Here is a 19865-nt window from a genome sequence, read left to right on the forward strand (position 1 = left end):
GAGGTTAGGCTGATAGGTCTGTAGTTTCCTGGATCTAATTTTTTCCCTTTTTTGAAGATGGGAACCACATCAGCTCTTTTCCAGTCCTCTGGTAGTTCCCCGGTGTTCCAGGATCTCTGAAAGATATAATTCAGTGGTTCTGAGATCTCGTCTGCTAGTTCCTTCAGAACTCTGGGGTGTAATCCATCCGGTCCTGGTGATTTGAACTCGTCTAGGGTAGACAGGTGCTCACTTACCATTTTCTTCCCTATTTCAATTTGTGTTCCTAATTTTGTGGTGCTGCTTTTGATAGGTTGGACTGTTTTATCCCTTTGTGTAAAGACAGATGCAAAACATGAGTTAAATAGTTCTGCTTTCTCCCTGTTGCTTGTCACCTTCTTGCCACTTTCTCCTAGCAATGGACCAATTGTTTCCTTAACTTTTTTCTTGTTTTTAACATGTTGGAAGAAGCTTTTTTTGTTAATTTTTACTTAAATTATTTAATAATTTAAATCCTTCTAGCTGTATGTTCCATTTGTCAGTTTCATCCCACCAAGTTTCTGTAATGGCAATAATATCATATCTGCCCTCTTTTACTTGAATTTCTAATTCTCCATGTTTATTCCTCATACTCTGTGCATTGGTATATAGACATTTGAGTCCATTTTGATTGACCTTGTGTTTACTGTCTACATAACCTGTATTATGCCTGACTGCCCCTATTTTCTTGCCACTTGTGTGATTCGTGCACATGGTATGACAATCACTATTACATGCTTGGTTTTGCTTGACAGCAGGAGTGATAATCTTACCCACACACACATCTATGTTACATGCATTTATAACCCTATGAATTTTAGTTTGCTGGGGACAGAGATGTTCTGTATCTATTAATTCTCTGTCCCCGCTCTTCAGTTTAAATGTTTATCAAGAAAATCTGTGAATTTAATGCCAAGTAACTCAGTTCCTTTCTTGGATGGGTGCAACCCATCTCTTTTGTACAGTTTTTCATTGGACCAGCTACAGGCTTCATGACTAATAAAACCAAAGCCTTCCCTTTTACACCACTCATTTAGCCAAACATTAAACTCTGCTACACGCTGGCCCTTCCCTTTTTGTTCCTTATATACAGGTAAAACCTCTGAAAAGATAAGCCTACAACCTATACTATTAAGTTCATACCCCAAGTTCTGGAAATCATTCTGCACAGAAAGTACATCTTTCTGGGATAGATCATTAGTGCCAAGATGTATAATAGCATCAACGTCACAGTCCTTACTTGCATTCTTGACTATCTTAAGAATACGCCTCTTGTCTCTGCTGGCAGTAGCACCTGGCAGACACCTGACCTCTTTTAAAACCTCCGTATCCTCTCCTAAATTAACATCTCTTACGATTGAATCACCAACCAGAAGGTGACTTCTCTTTTTACATACCTTGATCTTCTTCTGCGACTGATGTGTGATACCTGGTTCCCCTTTTCGCCTTTCCGAAGAAAGTTCTTCGTTTTGGACCACGATCCCCTGCTTATTTGAGTCATCATTATCACAACTGCCTTGACCTATCTCTTTAGTGTCCCCATTAAGGTCAGCAAGGGCACTATGTCTGTTTTGCTGGGTCACAGCAAAAGCTTTGGGTTTATGGTTCACAGCTCTCAACCTGCCAGATCCCACAGTTGTCCAGACTGCTCTTCTCCTGCAAGATCTTTGTGGTAGAGGGGGCTGATAGTGTGGCTCAATTTAGTTTAGAACTCAAGTGTAGTTCAATTTACCTAAAAAACACTATAAAACAGAATCCACACGCATTTCTCAAATTTAGAAAGCCTTTCAATCTGCAGAGTTCTATTCCCACAAAATAGTACTCCTTTTTCTTTCCTCTTAAGATTTAGCTAAAGAAATCTTCTCATCTTCCTTGATTATCTTCTGACCAAAAGGAAAAGGAGTGAGATCAGCCCCAGAAAGACAACCTCTGTTGAGCAGTCCCCAAGTCAATTTTTCCTTCATTTCAGCTTCCCAATGTATTTGAGTAACAAACTGCTTATATTCTTATAGTTGGGAACCTTATAAATAAACTCTTATGACCTGTAATTCCACAGTCTCTGTGTATTCCTTTTTCATTATCTGATCCTGTCATTACGTTCAGCAATACCGAGCCGTTATTCTAAGTCCGCTAAGGGGAACAAACCTATTCCAGGAGGTAAATTTGCTTTTTTTAAGTAGTGGAACCCCTTGAGACCAGATCAACTCTATAAGAATCCACCCAGCCTGGTAAAATCAAGGAGAAAAGGTGAAGAAAAGGTGAAGACTTCAACAGAACTGTAGTAGATATAAAACAAAACATACAGTACAGATTGTAGTGTGTAGAAAAAGGGGGATTCCTTCCTTGAGTCTCAACGCAGGAATACAGACAACAGAGATGACAAATTGGTGTAAAAGTAACTCCACACTTACATATTTATTTAATAAGAAATGTAGTTTCAGTATGGCTTCCCGTCACATTTGCACGTCTCTGTTTATTCTAACTGCCCCAGGAGCACATCCATATTTAAGACAATTCTAAGAGAAGAAATCCCAGTTGCTCAGAAGCAGCAATCAAATCAAGTTTCATCCAAAGCCGCTTTGCTCATTGCAGCCCAGCTGAAGCTCCACCACACCCATCATCCTCTGCCACCTATAGCACTTTACCCTCGCATCCTCTGCCACACTGGACCAAGCGTTTCTCCAGCAGCAGGGCGTCCTTTAATCGTGAGCATGGAACAGGGCATGCGCAGAAGACAAGCCCGGGATGTAGAGTAGACAGGACAGGAGAGGCGTCAGTTGCCTTACGAGACGCTCTATCTAAGAACAGTAAAAGAGGGCTCTTTACAGGTTTCGCCACTCTAGGATGCAGTAGTCTTTGACCCACCGTCTGAGAGCCCTGGGGAGCAGGGGAAGTTTTGGCGGGAAGGATTTGCAGCTACTCTTCTCAGCCTCAGAAGGGCTGAAACCGGGAAAGGGGCGGGGCGAGTGAGTGGGGGAAGGTCCGCTGTGAGCTAAGGCGGCATCGGAGGGGATTTCAGCCTTTTGGGCTGCGCTGAAGCCGGAGACAGAATGGAGGCACGTGGGTCTCCCCTTCAGGCGGGGAGTGGGTGGGCGAGCGGCCACCCCGAGGAGCCCCGCAGCTCCGAGGCCGAGCGCTGGCGCTTCCGCAGTTGCGGTTCCCGGGAGGCCGAGGGGCCCCGGGCGCTTTACAGCCGCCTGCACCAGCTGTGCCGGGGGTGGCTGCGGCCCGAGCGGAGCAGCAAAGCCGAGATGCTGGACCTGGTGGTGCTGGAGCAGCTGCTGGCCTTGCTGCCTCCGGAGCTGGCGGGCTGGCTGAGGGAGTGCGGGGCGGAGAGCTGCACCCAGGCGGTGGCCCTGGCCGAAGGCTACCTCCTCGGCCCCGCAGCCGCCCCAGAGGCCGGAAACGGGAAGCAGGTGAGGGAGTTTTCATCCTCTTCTACGCCTTTTGTTTCTCTTCCTTACAGATAAAAGCAAGAGAAAAACATCAGCACGTCTTAGGATGTGCGACTAACTGTGGGACGTTATCTATTTTCCCTCATACTTTGTTATGGACTGGACAGCCGTAATGCAAAAAATATCTCAATTCTCACGTGGGGGCAGCGGGGGGATGTCATAAAAACCCTTCCTAGTATTGCAGTGAGTACAGTGAGAGAACAAAAAAGATTTTATTAATGTGGTCTTAATAGATAGAGCTAATATTCTTTGTCACGCTTCTTGTCTACCTGGAAGTGCTGATAACTGTTTCCTCCCAAGCCGGGGCTCAGACTGAATCCAAGAGGGTTCCTCTATCTAGTAATAGCTATTGCCCAAAATCCCACTCACCCACTCCCACAAAAACAAATGAATCATCCCCGTTCTTTAGTCCCTTTGGAAATTTTGATCAGTGCCATTAGCATTGAACTGAATGTGAATGTAATGTCTTAAATGAATTCCCTTTCTCATGAACAGGACCGATGTTGGAGACTTATTTGTCCCAACTTTTTCAAGAGACAACTGGACTTTCTGGTTTTTCTTTGAAGATGTTTCACTTCTCATCCAAGAAGCTTCTTAAACTCTGAAGACTCCAGTTGCCTATTGAAATAGTGCCTAAAACTCCAGTTGCCTATTGAAAAAGTACCTTTGGGACAACCATGACATGGGTCTCCATAGAAACTTATATTTCTCGTCTTAGATAATATTTTGAAGAAGAAGAAGAAAATGAGAATTATTTTCACACAGGTATTTAAAACAGTTGCAAATTAATACAAATAATGAACCGAGGATAGTAAAAGATTATGAAATAAGAGATGAAAATTGCCTTTAGGTGAACCAAATAGTACTTAGGTTGCATATTTCAAAATCTATGTTTGATGTTATGAGGCAAAAACACAGAAAACTCCCCCCCCCCCCTTCAAGGTTTTTGAATATAGTCCATACTATCATCCTAAAAGGCAGTAGTGGTCAGTAAAATACTTTAGAAAATCAGTTTGAATATAGTTATCCATTTTTTACATTGCTTGGTTTCAGTATAATTAGTAGAGATGCAGATCCTGAGCCTATATGCTTTTCCCAACTGATGTAAGCGAGAAGATTGTATAGAATAGATTCTTAACACAAGTATTTCCTGGATTCTTCAATCAATATAGAGCTGGAAGGGACTTGAGGGTCTTCTTGTTTAACCCCCTTGTTCAGGCAGAAAACCATATATATATATATATGGCCACACACTGGCAGGTCAAATTTTAGTGTTTCTCCACTAGGACTATACTGTCCCTCTGACAGTTACTGTTTTTGAGCCAGGTTTTGCCTAATCTGTACTTGTACCTATGGTTTTTCCTGCCTAAGTGTAAAGCCTTGCTTCTCTCTGCATTAAATTTCATTTTCTGGAATGGGGCCCATTGTTCAAGTCTGACAAGATCATTTTGTATCCTGAGCTTATCTTCTGGGGAGTTGGCTATTCCTGCCAGCTTAATATTTTCTACAGATTTGATGAGTTCCCCTTCTATTCCCTCATCTAAATTATTTATGAAGATATTGAAGAGTACTGAGCCTAAGATGGATCTTTCTGATACCCCACTGTAGACATTTCACTATAGATAGTTCTAAGCAGACTATTGTTTATACATATGATAGAGTTTGAAAAAAATGGTTCCTGAAGAAAAAGCAAAGCTTACAGAGAAAAACAACAAAGTATACTTTATTCATATTCCATTACCATGATCATGGGGTTCCCTACCTGATGATAGAAGGAGAGAGCCCTGAACAAACCTATTTTTCAGATTAAATGCATATGGACCTTAACATTTGAAACAATATTAGAGCAAGTTAAAAGGACTAATGCAAGTATACATCATTGTTTTCCTGGACTGTTTTGATAAGCTATTAAACTGAGCTTTCTCAGGATTCTTCCTGATATTAACAAAAAATCAGTGTTTACATTATGGTTTAGGGAATGGTTGGTCTGTTGACAGTTTTTGGTTATTGAAGTTCCTATCATGATTTTCATTACAGTTACTAATTCTATTTTATCTATTCCATTGGTGGGATTCAATTTTTTTTACTCCTCGTTCTGTGGGCATGGCATGGCTTGGTGGGCGTGGCAGGGGAAGGATATTCCAAAATACTCATTTCCTCCCAATCAACTGGGACCTGGGAGGCAGAGAATAGATGGGGGCGGAGCCAGTTGGAGGTGGAATTACCAGTTTTCTGAACTACTCAAAATTTCCACTACTGGTTCTCCAGAACTGATCAGAACCTGCTGAATACAACCTCTGATCTATTCCCAATTTGTGTCATGTCATTCTTTTAGTCCACTTTAGGATATTATTGCACTCTGCATGTCCCTTTGCTTTGATATGGAGAGTATATGATTCATTACAGTTGGATATCCTTCAGAATCATTTTGCAAAAGTGATTTATTGATCAAATCTGCTGAAAGGTTGCACTCCATCGCAATAGAGATTCTCCCTAGTTCTGCTTTTCCATATATTCAAAATTATCTTAAAACATTTATCACTAAACGTTAAACCTGACTGGGAATTTGTTAGAAAGAATGAAATATCCAAATATCTTTCAATGAGTCTCAGTGATTCAGGGCATGTGTTTTACCCTCAAATCTCCTTCTGAACTTTCAGGTCGGTGCTCTCACGGAAAGAATAGACATAAATACATTCACAATCTATTTTAAGACGGGGGGAGGGGAGGCGGTACAGTATTTGTATATGATTTACATTATATGGGGGGGGGGGTAAAAGGGGAAAATTTATTTGTATAAAACTTTTTCAATAAAAAAAATACATTCACAAAGAAGGAAATGCCATTATTGTCAAGTAATGAGGAGAAGATAAATAAGCAGCTTCTGTTCTGAAGGAAAATTGGAGATAAAAAGGAAGCAACTCACAAAAGTGGCAGGCGTTTATCCAGAAATAACAGCAACCCACAGAGTAGGAGTGCTCAAATTCTCTCATTTTGATTTGAATTGGAAAAATACATGTGGAGAACAAAAACTTAAGCAAACTAACATCAAAGTAGATCATAAACCAGGCCTTTTCTTTCAGTTGCAGGAGCCATTCATTGAGGAGATCTCAGCAGAGCTCCAGGGAAGAGGAGATCCATCCAATGATTCTGAAGAGCTTCTTTTCAGGAGGATCCAACTGGGACTACCTTGCCAGGTAAGTGTAAGTTTCTTCTGTGAAGTTTGAACGCCTTAATTCATGAATTTCTTTGTAAACCAAAGACGGAGTCTTTGTGAATTTCAATCCTGGTGTCCCCACCGAATGACCCAGTGAGCCTTACTAATTCAACCTTGAAGATGATCCTAGGAATGCAAACAAAGGACAATTAACAAAAGTCTTGTACTAGAAATGTGTTGGAACAGTTTTACTTCCTTAATATGTTTCAAAAGACTTGATATTTTCAAGATCATGTGCAACATTTTGAATTAGGGCAGATAAAAAATTCCTAATAGGTATGTCATGTTTTCTGGGGAACCAGAAGTGAGGAGAGGAACTAAAATAACGGCTGGGGATGGCCTAGAACTTCAGAGGCCACTGGAGGCCCGTTTCAGGGCTATGGATGGGCCTGACTGATTGCCTAGATTAAAAACAGCTGGGCTCAGAATGCCCCCTCCACCCACTAAGGATCCCACATCTGTAATTATATCTATCCTCAACCACCTTAGACTGGTTCCCATTTTTATGACATCTCTGCCTTGCTCCACTTTGGGAATATTTGAACATTTCCCCCCCGCCCTCTTTCCAAGTACTATCTGGATACTAAAGCCTCCAGCTTTAGTATCCCATTAAGACCTTAGCCCTCCGGCTATTGACTTTTACTACCTGCACCCTTACCCAATTGGGCTTTAATATTCTATCAATTTATTCAAGGTTAGACCTGCTCCGCCTGCGGGAGGACCCTCTCTCGCAGGTATGGCCCTTGGCTCTTACAAGGGCCTGCCTTGATGACGGGTTTGTGAACCCCGAGAGGTGGAAGAAACGGAAGCTGAGGGGATTTTTAGTTAAATGTTTTACATTGTTTTTAGGGGGTTCCAGGGAGGGTGGGTGGGTGGGTCAGACCAGGAGCGATGTGAGAGCCGGGCCTCCAGGTGTGGTCGCGAGCAGAAGGGGCGGAAGGGAGGAGGAGGGGGAGGACACCATTCCTATACAGGGCTCTTTAATTCCAACGGTCGCAGGGAGGGGCAGATACGAGGACAGCTTAAGAACCTACAGTCGGTTGGGAGACCGCGGTTGCTGGTTACACCCGGTCGCTTGTACCAACCCCCGCGTTCTAGGTGGTCAAGAGTTACAGACCCAAGGCCTGAGGCTGCTGTTATGCAATGCGAGGTCCGTTGTTAACAAGGCCCCCCTCATTCACGATCTAATTTTAGAGGGGGAGCCGGACCTCGCGGGAATAACGGAGACCTGGTTGGGCCACGAGGGAGGTCTTCCCCTCGTCGAAATGTGCCCACCAGGCTACCGAGCATTTCACCAGCCCCGGGCCCAGGGAAGGGGCGGTGGGGTGGCAGCAATTATTCGGGAGGACTTAGAGCCGAGGGAGTCTACTGTGCCACAGACGTCCGGATGTGAATCCCTTGTTGTGAAATGGGGGCCTGGGAGACAGTTGGGCCTGCTGATAGTATACCTGGCTCCTCGCTATACATCAGCGGCCCTGCCCGAACTCCTCGAGCTGATCGCATCGGTGGCGGTTGAGACCCCCAAACATTTAGTGATGGGGGATTTTAACCTGCCATCGATGGGAGAAGCATCAGAGGGGGTTCGGGAGTTCATGGCTTCCATGACAGCCATGGACCTGACTCAAATGATTCAGGGCCCGACACACGAGGGAGGACACACTCTGGACCTTGTTTTTGTCTCTGGCCAGTGGCTGAGTGATCTGGGAGGAGGGGACTTAACCATCACTCCCCTGTCATGGTCAGATCACTCACTCCTCCGTCTTGACTTCCCTGGTGCTACCTCCCGCTGCGGGGAGGCGGAACCGGAAAGTTCCAGATGGTTCCGCCCCAGGCGCCTGATGGAACCTGATAGGTTCCAGACGGAGCTTGGGCCACCTCCTGTAACCTTGACCCGCCCCCGGGTAGAGGACCTGGTAGTTGCGTGGAATAATGCAACTACCGGGGCCTTGAACCGGGTGGCGCCTTTGCGGCCTCTCTGGCGGCAACGATCCACCCTAGCCCCTTGGTTTACCGAGGAGCTAAGGGTGATGAAGTGCCGCAAGAGACGTCTAGAGAGTCGTTGGAGATCCTCTCGCTCCGAATTTGATCGAACACAGGCACGAGCCCATTTAAGGACGTACCTTGTGGCATTGAGAGTGGCCAAACGCCAATATTGTGCCACTCTCATTGCATCCGCGGAGAACCGCCCTGCCGCCCTGTTTCGGGTGTCCCGCTCCCTCTTGTTTCAGAGGCCGCGGGAGGCCCCCCTACAGGGCAGGGCAGAGGAATTTGGTAAATATCTGCAGGATAAAATCGCTCAAATCCGGAGGGATTGGGTTCCTGTCAGTGATCCAATGGAGACGTCCGTGGCGAGTCTTGAGGTATCGATCTGGGAGGAGTTTGATTTGGTTGCCATCGAGGATTTGGACAGATTGCGTGGACGACTGCGACCCACCACATGTTTATTGGACCCGTGCCCCTCCTGGCTTGTACTGGCATCCTGGGAGGTTACACGAGACTGGCTCCTGGGCCTAGTGAATGCTTCGCTGAGCGAGGGGTCTCTCCCGGCCGCCTTGAAAGAGGCGGTGGTGAGCCCCTTGCTCAAGAAGCCTTCCCTGGACCCTTTGGAGGTGGCCAATTATCGTCCTGTCTCCAACCTTCCCTTTTTGGCGAAGGTTGTAGAGAGTGTGGTGGCCTAACAGTTTCCACGACATCTGGAGGAAAATGATTATCTAGACCCGCGCCAGTCCGGCTTCCGCCCCGGTCACAGCACGGAGACGGCCTTGGTCGCGTTGGTGGATGATCTCTGGAGGGCCAGAGACAGAGGTTGTTCCTCTATCCTGGTCTTATTAGACCTCTCGGCGGCTTTTGATACCATCGACCATGGTATCCTGCTGCGCCGGCTGGAGGGGCTGGGGGTCCGGGGCACCGTTTTGCGGTGGTTCGGCTCCTACCTTTCTGACCGGACGCAGCGTGTGTTGGCAGGAGAAGAGAGGTCGACCCTACGCCCCCTTACTTGTGGGGTGCCACAGGGGTCGGTCCTCTCGCCACTCCTCTTCAACACATATATGAAGCCGCTGGGTGAGATCATCCGTGGTTTCGGGGTGGGATACCATCTGTACGCTGATGATACTCAGCTGTACTTTTCCACCCCGAACCACCCCAACGAGGCCATCGAAGTGATGTCCCGGTGTGTGGAAGCCGTACGGATCTGGATGGATGACAACCGACTCAAGCTCAACCCCTCCAAGACGGAGTGGCTGTGGGTACCAGCTCCCCGGTTCAGCCAATTAATTCCATCATTGGCCATTGGGGGCATTCAACTTGCCCCCGTGGAGCGGGCGCGCAATTTGGGCGTCCTCCTGGATGCCCGGCTGTCCATGGATGACCATGTGACAGCCGTGGCAAGGGGGACGTTCCACCAGGTTCGCCTGGTGCGTCAATTGCGCCCCCTACTGGATCGGGACGCCTTACGCACAGTCACTCATGCGCTGGTGACGTCTCGCTTGGATTACTGTAACGCTCTCTACATGGGGCTTCCCTTGAAAAGCACCCGGAGGCTACAGTTGGTCCAGAACGCAGCCGCGCGGGTAATTATGGGGAGTACTAGGTACTCCCATGTGACACCGTTCCTGCGCGAGCTGCACTGGCTTCCTGTGGTCTATCGGGTGCGTTTCAAAGTTTTGATAATAATCTTTTAAGCGCTCCATGGCTCAGGACCTAGTTACTTGCGGGATCGTATTCTGCCCCATACATCCCTGCGACCAATCCGCTCGCACAGAGAGGGCCTCCTCCAGGTGCTGTCCACAAGACAGTGTCGGGGGGCGGCGCCTAGGAGTAGAGCCTTCTCTGTGGCGGGCCCAGCCCTGTGGAATGACCTCCCTCCGGATATTAGGAATACCTCTGACCTCCGCTCCTTTCGTATTAAGCTTAAGACCCACCTATTCCAAGCAGCTGGCCTGGCTCAACTTTGATCTAACCATATCGCTCCTGACGGGCTTTTACTGGGTATTTTAATTATATTTAATTATCTAGGGGTTTTTAAATATTGTATTTTAATTGTTTTATTTATCAGCCGACCTCCTCCTTGTGTATGTCTCGGTATATGTCTCTGTTATATGTTTGTTTTGTCCATATTTATTTCATATATTTCATTGTACGCCGCCCCGAGTCCTTCGGGAGAGGGTGCAGCTAAGAAATAAATATTTATTATTATTATTATTATTATTATTATTATTATTATTATTATTATTATTATTATTATTATTATTCTAACAAATGAGTGTTTTACTGGACCAGAGAGATAAGCCCAGAGGATTCCCTGCATGAAATCTTTTTAGTGAATTCTGCCAGGCCAGGGGACGGGTGAGGGGTGGGGTCCCCAAGCAGTTCCATTGTGCAACTTGGATGCATCTAACCCATATTTTGTACCTTTAAAAAAGCAGCATTGAGGAGGTGGAGGGGGGGCATCCCACCCTTAAATGTGTGTGTTTATTTGCTAGAAGAAAATGCCCATTTGGTTTCTTGCAAAGCTCTCTTTTCTCTTTTGGAATTAAGAAAGAAAACCTAAGAGAGGACTGTCACATGGGGAAGATATTCTTTTTGTTTCTAGGGCTCTGATCCCTTTGAGGTGGCGGCTGTGGATTTCACAGAGGAGGAGTGGGCACTGCTGGATTCTAGCCAGAAGGCCTTCTGCAGGGAAGTCATGCTGGAGTTTACTATGAATATGTCTGCTCTGGGTAAGGATGCTCTTTGCTCTGGGTTCTTGTTGATTAGGAAAGGTATTTTAAGTGGGAATTAAAGAGAGAAGATACATGCACTCAGTTGCATATGGTGGTGAGAACTCTAATGACTACCACCTGTAAAATCTTTCCTAATCTCAGGAAAATCAGAATCACAATGCATAAGGTAAAGGTTCCCCTCGCACATATGTGCTAGTTGTTCCCAACTCTAGCGGTGCTCATCTCCGTTTCAAAACCGAAGAGCCAGCGGTGTCCGAAGACGTCTCCATGGTCATGAGGCTAGCATGACTAAACGCCAAAGGCTCATGGAACACTGTTACCTTCCCTTCAAGGTGGTCTCTCTTTTTCTACTTGCATTTTTACATACTTTCGAACTGCTAGGTTGGCAGAAGCTGGGACAAGTAACGGGAGTTCACTCCGTTACACGGCATTAGGGTTTCAAACTGCCGACTTTTCTGATTGACAAGTTCAGCGTCTTAGCCACTGAGCCACTGCACAGTCCCACTCACAATAGTGGCTAATATCCAGTGGACACCCACATGTTCAAAAGTCTCATACACTTCCCTTTGCTTCCCTTTAACTGCCAGTGGCCCTGGATTATAAACCAGCCGATCCACTACATAGTAATTTTGTCCAAGGTTTTCCTCACAGCCACTCTTCTACAAAACAACAAGGGCCTTTTCAGTAATGTCCACCATACCATTGTGAAAGGCCTTAGATGCAAATGCCTGAGCAGATTGACCTAACAACAGTATAAAGCCTTCATATGGGTCAGTGCTGACAAAACTCTTGGATATCATTAAGATTGTCCTACGTAACATTTTCAACCCAACATCTCCTAGTTTGACAATTTGTTGTTACCCATGCTGATGTCAGATGGGCATATTTCTGACTGGGAGATCCCCCGCCCCCGCCGCCCATCATTTTAAATTCTAATGAGAATTTCTGCCTTTCCCTCCACAAACAGGTCCTTGTGATGGGCTGGAGAATGAGAAGCCACGGAGGTTATTTAAACCACAATGGGCTGTGTCTTCAAAGAGCCAAAGTGACTTCCGTACAAGTCGTAATCTGACACACCATCAGAGGATCCACTCAAATGACAAAACATATAGCTGCATGGAGTTTGGAAAGAGATTCACTGAGAGTAGTGATATTAATTGCCATCAAAGGTTTGACACAGAGGACAGACCATATAAATGCATGGAGTGTGAAAAGAGCTTTATTGACAAATGGCACCTTACTTTCCACCTAAGGATGCACGCAGCGGAAAAACCACATGAATGCATGGAGTGTGGAAAAAGCTTTCGTCAGAGCTCAGATCTTAATAGTCATAAGAGGATGCACACTGGGGAGAGACCATATAAATGCATACAGTGTGGAAAAGCATTTTCTCGCAAAAGTAATCTTATTACTCATGAAAGAATCCACACAGGGGAAAAACCATATAAATGCATACAGTGTGGAAAAGCATTTAGTCACAAAACTAGTATTATTAGACATGAAAGAATCCACACACGGGAAAAACCATTTCAATGTACAGAATGTGGAAAGAGCTTTGCTCAGAAAGAACAGCTTCAATCTCATAACAGAATCCACACTGGGGACAGACCATATAAATGCATGGAGTGTGGAAAAAGCTTTCTGTGGAGAAGACAACTTAGTCATCATAAAGAGGATGCACACAGGGGAGAGGCCATATAAATGCAGGTAGTGTGGAGAAAGCTTTATATTGTATGGAGTGTGGGTGTAATTTTATTGGAAAAGAATATCTTACTCATCATGAAAGGATTCACTTGTGGAGGAAACCTTCTAAATGGACAAATTAGAAAAGCCTCCAAGTAGAAACTCTTATCTGACTCACCAGTAAAGGATCCAAGGAGGAAAATTGTGTGTGGAAAGGTAAACTCAGGAAGGACACCATAATTGTTATAAAATACGGAATTTGTCTTTGGTGCATATGTTCTCAGTGTAGATAAAGAAAAATAAAATAGAATAACTTGCAAAAGTTCATTTATTTCAGTAATGCAACTTAAAAGGTGAAACAAATATATTAGATAGAGTCTATCTAATAGACTCATTACATGCAAACTAAGATAGTTCAAGCCATGATTTGTCATAATTGTGATGATTATGGCTTACAACTCATGAAAACCCCAAATCCACAACCTCAGAAAATTAGAATATTACATGCAATCAATAAAACAAGGATTGTACATAGAACAATATCGGACCTCTGAAAAATATGAGCATGCATATGTACTCAGTATTTGGTTTGGGCCCCTTTTGCAGCAATTATTGCCTCAATGCGGCGTGGCATGGAAGCTATAAGCCTGTGGCACTGTTGAGGTATTATGGAAGACCAGGATGCTTCAATAGCGGCCTTCAGCTCTTCTGCATTGTTCGGTCTCATGTCTCTCATCTTTCTCTTGGCAATGCCCCATAGATTCTCTATGGGGTTCAGGTCAGGCACGTTTACTGGCCAATCAAGCACAGTAATCCCACGGTCTTCAATGAACCAGGTTTTGGTGCTTTTGGTACTGTGGGCAGGTGCCAAGTCCTGCTGGAAATGAAGTCAGCATCATCATAAAGCTCATCTGGGGAAGGAAGCATGAAGTGCTCCAAAATCTCCTGATAACGGCTGCATTGACCCTGGACTTAATGAAGCACAGTGGACCAACACCAGCAGATGACATGGCTCCCCAAATCAACACGGACTGTGGAAACTTTACACTGGGCTTCAAACATCTTGCAGTGTGTGCCTCTCCATTCTTCCTCCATACTCGATTAGCTGGCCTGGCATAATTATAACTCTTATAACTGTTACCTCCTGGAAATATATTTTTAACTGGTATTTTAAGGGTATTGTTTTAAATTTAATTGATTTTAGGGGTTTTAAAGCCATATTTATATTCTTGTTGTACAGTTCTTTTAATTCTTTTAACCTCCTCCATATTTATTTATTTATTCATCTGTTTATCTATTTAATGAATTTTACTGTGGATGATGTATTTGGTGTGTGGACTGTACACTGCCCCGAGTCCCTTTTGGGAGAGGGGGCGGTCTAGAAGTGCAAATAAATAAATAAATAAATAAATAAATAATACTCTGTGTCCTTGGTTTCCAAATGAGATGCAAAAGTTGCTCTCATCAGAAAAGAGGACATTGGATCACTGAGCAACAGACCAGGTCTGTTTTTCTTTAGCCAAGGTAAGACGCTTCTGACGTCGTTTGTTGTTCAGGAGCGGCTTGACAAGAGGAATACGACATTTGAAGCCCATGTCCAGGATCCGCCTGTGTGTGGTGGCTCTTGATGCACTGACTCCGGCCTCAGTCCACTCCTTGTGAAAGTCCTCAACACTTTTGAATGGCCTTTTCCTGACAATGCTCTCCAGGCTGCGGTCATCCCTGCTGCTTGTGCACCTTTTTCTTCCACACTTTTCCCTTCCACATAACTTTCTATTAATGTGCTTTGATACAGCAGTTTGGGAACATCCAACTTCTTTTGCAACTACCTTTTGAGATTTTCCCTCCTTATGGAGGGTGTCAATGATGGTTTTCTGCATAACTGTCAGGTCAGCAGTCTTTCCCATGATTGTGATTCCTACTGAACCAGACCATTTAAAGGCTCAGGAACCCTTTGCAGGTGTTATGGCTTAATTAGCTGATTAGAATGGGACACTTTGAGCCTAGAATATTGCACCTTGTCACAATATTCTAATTTTCTGAGATTGTAGATTTGGGGTTTTCATGAGCTGTAAACCATAATCATCACAATTATGACAAATCACGGCTTGAACTATCTTGCTTTGCATGTAATGAGTCTATTTCATATATTAGTTTCACCTTTTAGGTTGCAATACTGAAATAAATGAACTTTTGCACGATATTCTAATTTTTTGAGTTTCACCTGTAGGTTACTAATAATCAAATTACACTAGGAAACAAATAAAACAATATAAATTTTAAAGATACAAACCACATGGTTATAGTCATAAGGAGGAAGAGATAGGTACTAGGAAGGAAGAGAATAATAGTAATACAGTCCTAGTAGATAATTTGACAGTGTTGTGGGAATTAGTTGCTTAGCAGAGTGATGGTATTTGGAGGAAAACTCTCCTTGTGTCTAGTTGTTCTGGTGTGTAGTACCCTATAGCGTTGTTTTGAGAGTAGAAGTTGAAACAATTTATGTCCAGGATGTGAGGGTCTGTAGATATTTTCACAGCCCTCTTTTTGACTCAGGCGGGATACAGGTCCTGGTTGGAAGGCAGGCTAGTGGCAATTGTTTTTTTCTGCAGTTCTAATTACCTGTTGAAGTCTGTGTCTGTCTTGTTTTGTTGCAGAGGCAGTGATAGAGGTGCAGGTGACAGACTCAATAATTCCTCTATAGAACAGAATCAGCAGTTCTTTGGGCAGTTTGAACTTTCTGAGTTGGTGCAGAAAGAACATTCTTTGTTGTGCTTTTTTGATGACATTTTTGATATTAGGTGTCCATTTTAAGACTTGAGATATGATAGAACATAGAAACTGGAAGGTCTCTACTGTTGATACTGTGTTGTCTAGTATTGTAAGAGATGGTAGTATAGGCGGGTTTCTTCTAAAATCTACTACAGTTTTGAGTGTATTTAGTTCAAGATTGTCCTGGTTGCACCACAAGGCTAGTTCTTCAACCTCCCATATGTATGCAGATTCATCATTGTCTCGAATGAGACAATCACTGTTGTATCATCTGCAAACTTCAGTATTTTAATAGAGGGATATTTTGAGATGCATTCATTGGTGTATAGAAAGAAGTGGAGACAGCACACAGCCTTGGGGACTCCTGTGCTAATTGTACAGGTATCTGATGTGATTTTGCCTAGCTTCACCTCCTGCTCCTTGTCTGTTAGGAAGCTTATGATCCATTTACAAGTGTTTTCAGGTACTGCTAGCTGATTTAATTTAGTTAGAAGAATATCTGGAATGATGATATTGAATGCTGAGCTGAAGTCTACAAAGAGGACGCTTGCGTAAGTCTCTTGTGATTCAAGATATTGTAGGATGTAGTGCAGTCGTTAACAGCATCGTCTGTTGATCTATCTATTTGCTCGGTAGGCAATTTGCAAGGGATCTAACAGCAGATCCCTGATGGTTTTCAGGTGGGCCACCATTAGCCTTTCAAAGGCTTTCATAACTACAGATGTTAGAGCAACTGGTCTGAAGTCATTTAGTTCCTTGATAGGGGGTTTCTTCGGTACTGGGATGATAGTACAATGTTTGAAGCAAGAAGGAACATAGCACATCTAGTGATTTATTAAAGATGCAGATGAAGATGGTCAGCACAAGCTTTTAAGCAAGAAGGAGTTGTCTGGGCCTGGTGCTTTTTCTGGCTTTTGTCTGTGAAATAGACCTTGCACCTCATTTTCTGTAGTCACCAGAGGTGTTGGACCCAATGGGATGGGGTCAGTTGTAGGAGGCTTGGCTGTTATAGGTGTGTCTAAGATGGGGATTGTGGAGATGGGTGACAGTATTTTTCTCTCAAAGCTACAGTAAAACACATTCAGATCATCTGCCAGTTGTTGATTTCCTTCAGCAAGGGAAGGAGGTTTGCCGTAATGGGTGATATTTTAAAGAGTTTTCCATATGTTTGCTGGTTCATTTGTTGAGAACTGATTCCTCAGCTTTTCAGAGTAGCTTCTTTTTGCTGCTCTGATCTCCCTTGTTAATACGTTTCTGGCCTGATTGTACAGCATTCTATTGCCTTTGCAGACTTCTTCTTTGGTAAGATGTAGCTGCTTGAAAGTTTAGCTGTGAACCAAGGTTTTTTGTTACTGTATATTCGCAGGTTTCTGGTTGGCACACATAGGCCTTCACAAAAACTGATATATGATGTTACAGTATCTGTAAGTTCATCCAGGGTGCTTTTTTAGAGGCTTTTTTTAACAGCTAAGCAGAGTCATCAGCAGCTAGCTCAGCCTCGCCTCAGCTGTCGCCTAAGAGGCTGAGCTGGCTAAAGCCTCACTGCAAGCTCTCGTATGTTTTTTTTCTTTTCACTCTCCTCTCCCATTAGCCCCAAAAGTCGCTTCTTGACAAAGAAGCCTAAGCAAAGGAGGGCTGGGTGGAGGAAGAGGGAACTTTCCCATAGAATGACTCACTGCCCTAGACTCGAGGAGACACTCTGCAGTCCCTCTCGTCTGGCCGGGATGCCAGCAAGAGTGTTGGGCTGAAGGAAGGAGGGATACTTTCTCTGTCTCTCTCTCTGTCTCTCTCTGACTCCCTACCCCCCCCTCTCACATTAAAAGAGAGAGAGAGAGAGAGAGAGAGTTAGTTAGTTGGTGGGCAGACATAGCAGTTTTTTTTTTTTAAAACAAAGTTTTATTGTTTTTTTTTTAAATTTACAGGGAAAAAGGTAGTGGAAAAGGTATACAAATTTTGGCAGTTGCAAGGTGCGGTAGGTGCCCCCTCCCTCCATACTCATAATATACATCTAAGCAAAAATCATTAATACATAGTAGTATATAGTCAGCATATTAATTCAATTGGTGGTTTCGATCAGTTTATGTCAAAAAGATTTTCTTGTTCATTTTTGTGATCTGAGCTTTCTTGGTATTGCCCCATCTCCCCCCGCCGACAGAGCTCCGGCCCCTCCCGTGTCCTGCGTGTCTGTTGTAGGATCATCTGATTTTTCCAGGTGTGCTTTGTTTTTTTCCATAAAGGCCTGTGCCTCTATGGGTGTATTAATTCTAACTCTTGTCTCCTCCCAGAATATTAACATACCTTCAGGCATCAACCATCTGAACCACACCCCCTTCTGGTATAATTTATTCGCTAATTGCAAATAACTTTTTCTTTTTTCCCTCACTTTCTTGGGAATCTGCTTCAGAATGGTTATTTCCCTATCTTGGTATGTCAAGGCTTGCCCCCTTTGTGCACTCAGAATTTCATCTCTTGTACTTTTTATGAGAAATTTAATGTGTACCTCCCTGGGCACGTTGTGTGTTCTAGCATAGGCTGAATTCACTCTATAAACCAGGTCTATCTCCCACCCCGTCTGTTGTTTTTCTTTCTGAATGTATTCAGCCAGAATACTTGTCATGATGTCCCTTAAGTTTTCATCATCTGCCTCCACCACGTTTTGGAATCTAAGGTAAAAGGACATTCTCTCAAACTCTATTTTCATCTGTTGGGTATCAAGTTCTTTGTTTCCCTTCTGCACCCCTTCAACCCCCTCCCTCATCTCAGCCTCCCCACCCTCCAAAAGATCCAGTCTCTGTTGATTTGAGCCTGATTCTCTTTAATTTCTTCTTTCATCTCCTTTAGTTGTTTCTTGATTTCCTCTTGTCCCTGTAAAAGTTGCTGGAACATTTGTTGAAACTCCGTCTCTGTACTTTTAGGTTGCATCAAAGCTGTTATCGTTGATTGTGTACTAGGACTGGAGGTTGCAGATGTCGGGGCAGAGGTAGCAAAGCCAGGCTTTCCAGGAGGTGGTCTTTTAGGAGACATTGTTTGTGGAATAAAGAGTTCAGTCAGTGTAGAGAATGGTCAGTCAGAGCGGCAGAGCAGCCAGAAGAGTCCAGGGGGCAGAGGGTCCAGGCAGAAGAGAGTTTCTCTAATCACCCTGGCAATAGAGCAAGGTTTTTCACTCCAGGGAGTTCAAAAGGTAGCAATCCACAAGAGACTTGGGCAGACATAGCAGTTTGTTTCTCTGTGTGTTGTGTATATATACATGTCTCAATGGATGCAATTGTGCAAGAATTTTTTTTCCTCTTTAAAAGAATTTTTGGATTTCTCCTCACCAAACCTTTAAAACTGAAAGATTTAGAGTTGGAATATAAAGAGATTGTCAATCACCATACTGTTAGATTGATGGGCAATTATGGACTATCTTGATTATATCCTCCTTAGAAAGAATATGCTACTGTATGGTTGAGAAAAAGATCAAACTTCATTCCATGGAAACCCAACAAAGTTCATAGGGAGGGTTTCTTTCTACGATGGGCTTCTTGGGTCAACAGTGAATATCAGTTATCAAAAATGTAGGTAGAAAATTAAGCAGACAATAGGCAATTACAAAAAGGGAAGCCAACATTCTGAATTCTGTTTCTTTGTTCTGAAAACCTGACCTAAATTACTATATATTTTAAATAGCTGTAAAGCTATGCTGCAAAAGTTGTTCTCTGGCAGACATGAGGGAAATGGTGTGTGTGTGTGTGTGTGAGAGAGAGAGAGAGAGAGAGAGAATGAAAGAATAAGAAAGAAAAAGTTGGAGAGAGAGAGATAAGAAGGAAGGAAGGAAGAGAAAGAAAATAAGTTGGGGTGAGAGACACAAGAAGGAAGGAAGAAAAAGGAAGGAAAGAGAGAAGGAAGGAAGGGAAAGAAAGAAAGAAGCCCAAAATTTTGGTTACTAAGCAAGAGTGTTGTTAAGTGAGTTTCACCACATTTTCTACCCCACCCAGTCACATGGCCGGTAAGCCACTC

At 43.9% G+C, this 19865-nt stretch overlaps 1 protein-coding gene across 1 annotated transcript; it reads left to right on the plus strand.

The window, feature by feature from the left end:
• Window positions 1-3040: 3040 nt before the first annotated feature.
• On the plus strand, window positions 3041-19488 carry LOC309383790 (uncharacterized protein). The gene is made up of 4 exons (XM_081936689.1): window positions 3041-3434; window positions 6557-6670; window positions 11282-11408; window positions 12379-19488. The coding sequence occupies exons 1-4, from the start codon at window positions 3069-3071 to the stop codon at window positions 13110-13112; spliced, it is 1341 nt and encodes a 446-aa protein (XP_081792815.1). The 5' UTR covers window positions 3041-3068; the 3' UTR covers window positions 13113-19488.
• The last annotated feature ends 377 nt before the right edge of the window (window positions 19489-19865 follow it).

This window comes from Natrix helvetica (genome assembly GCF_964273705.1).
Source record: "Natrix helvetica genome assembly, chromosome: 1".
NCBI lineage: Eukaryota > Metazoa > Chordata > Lepidosauria > Squamata > Natricidae > Natrix > Natrix helvetica.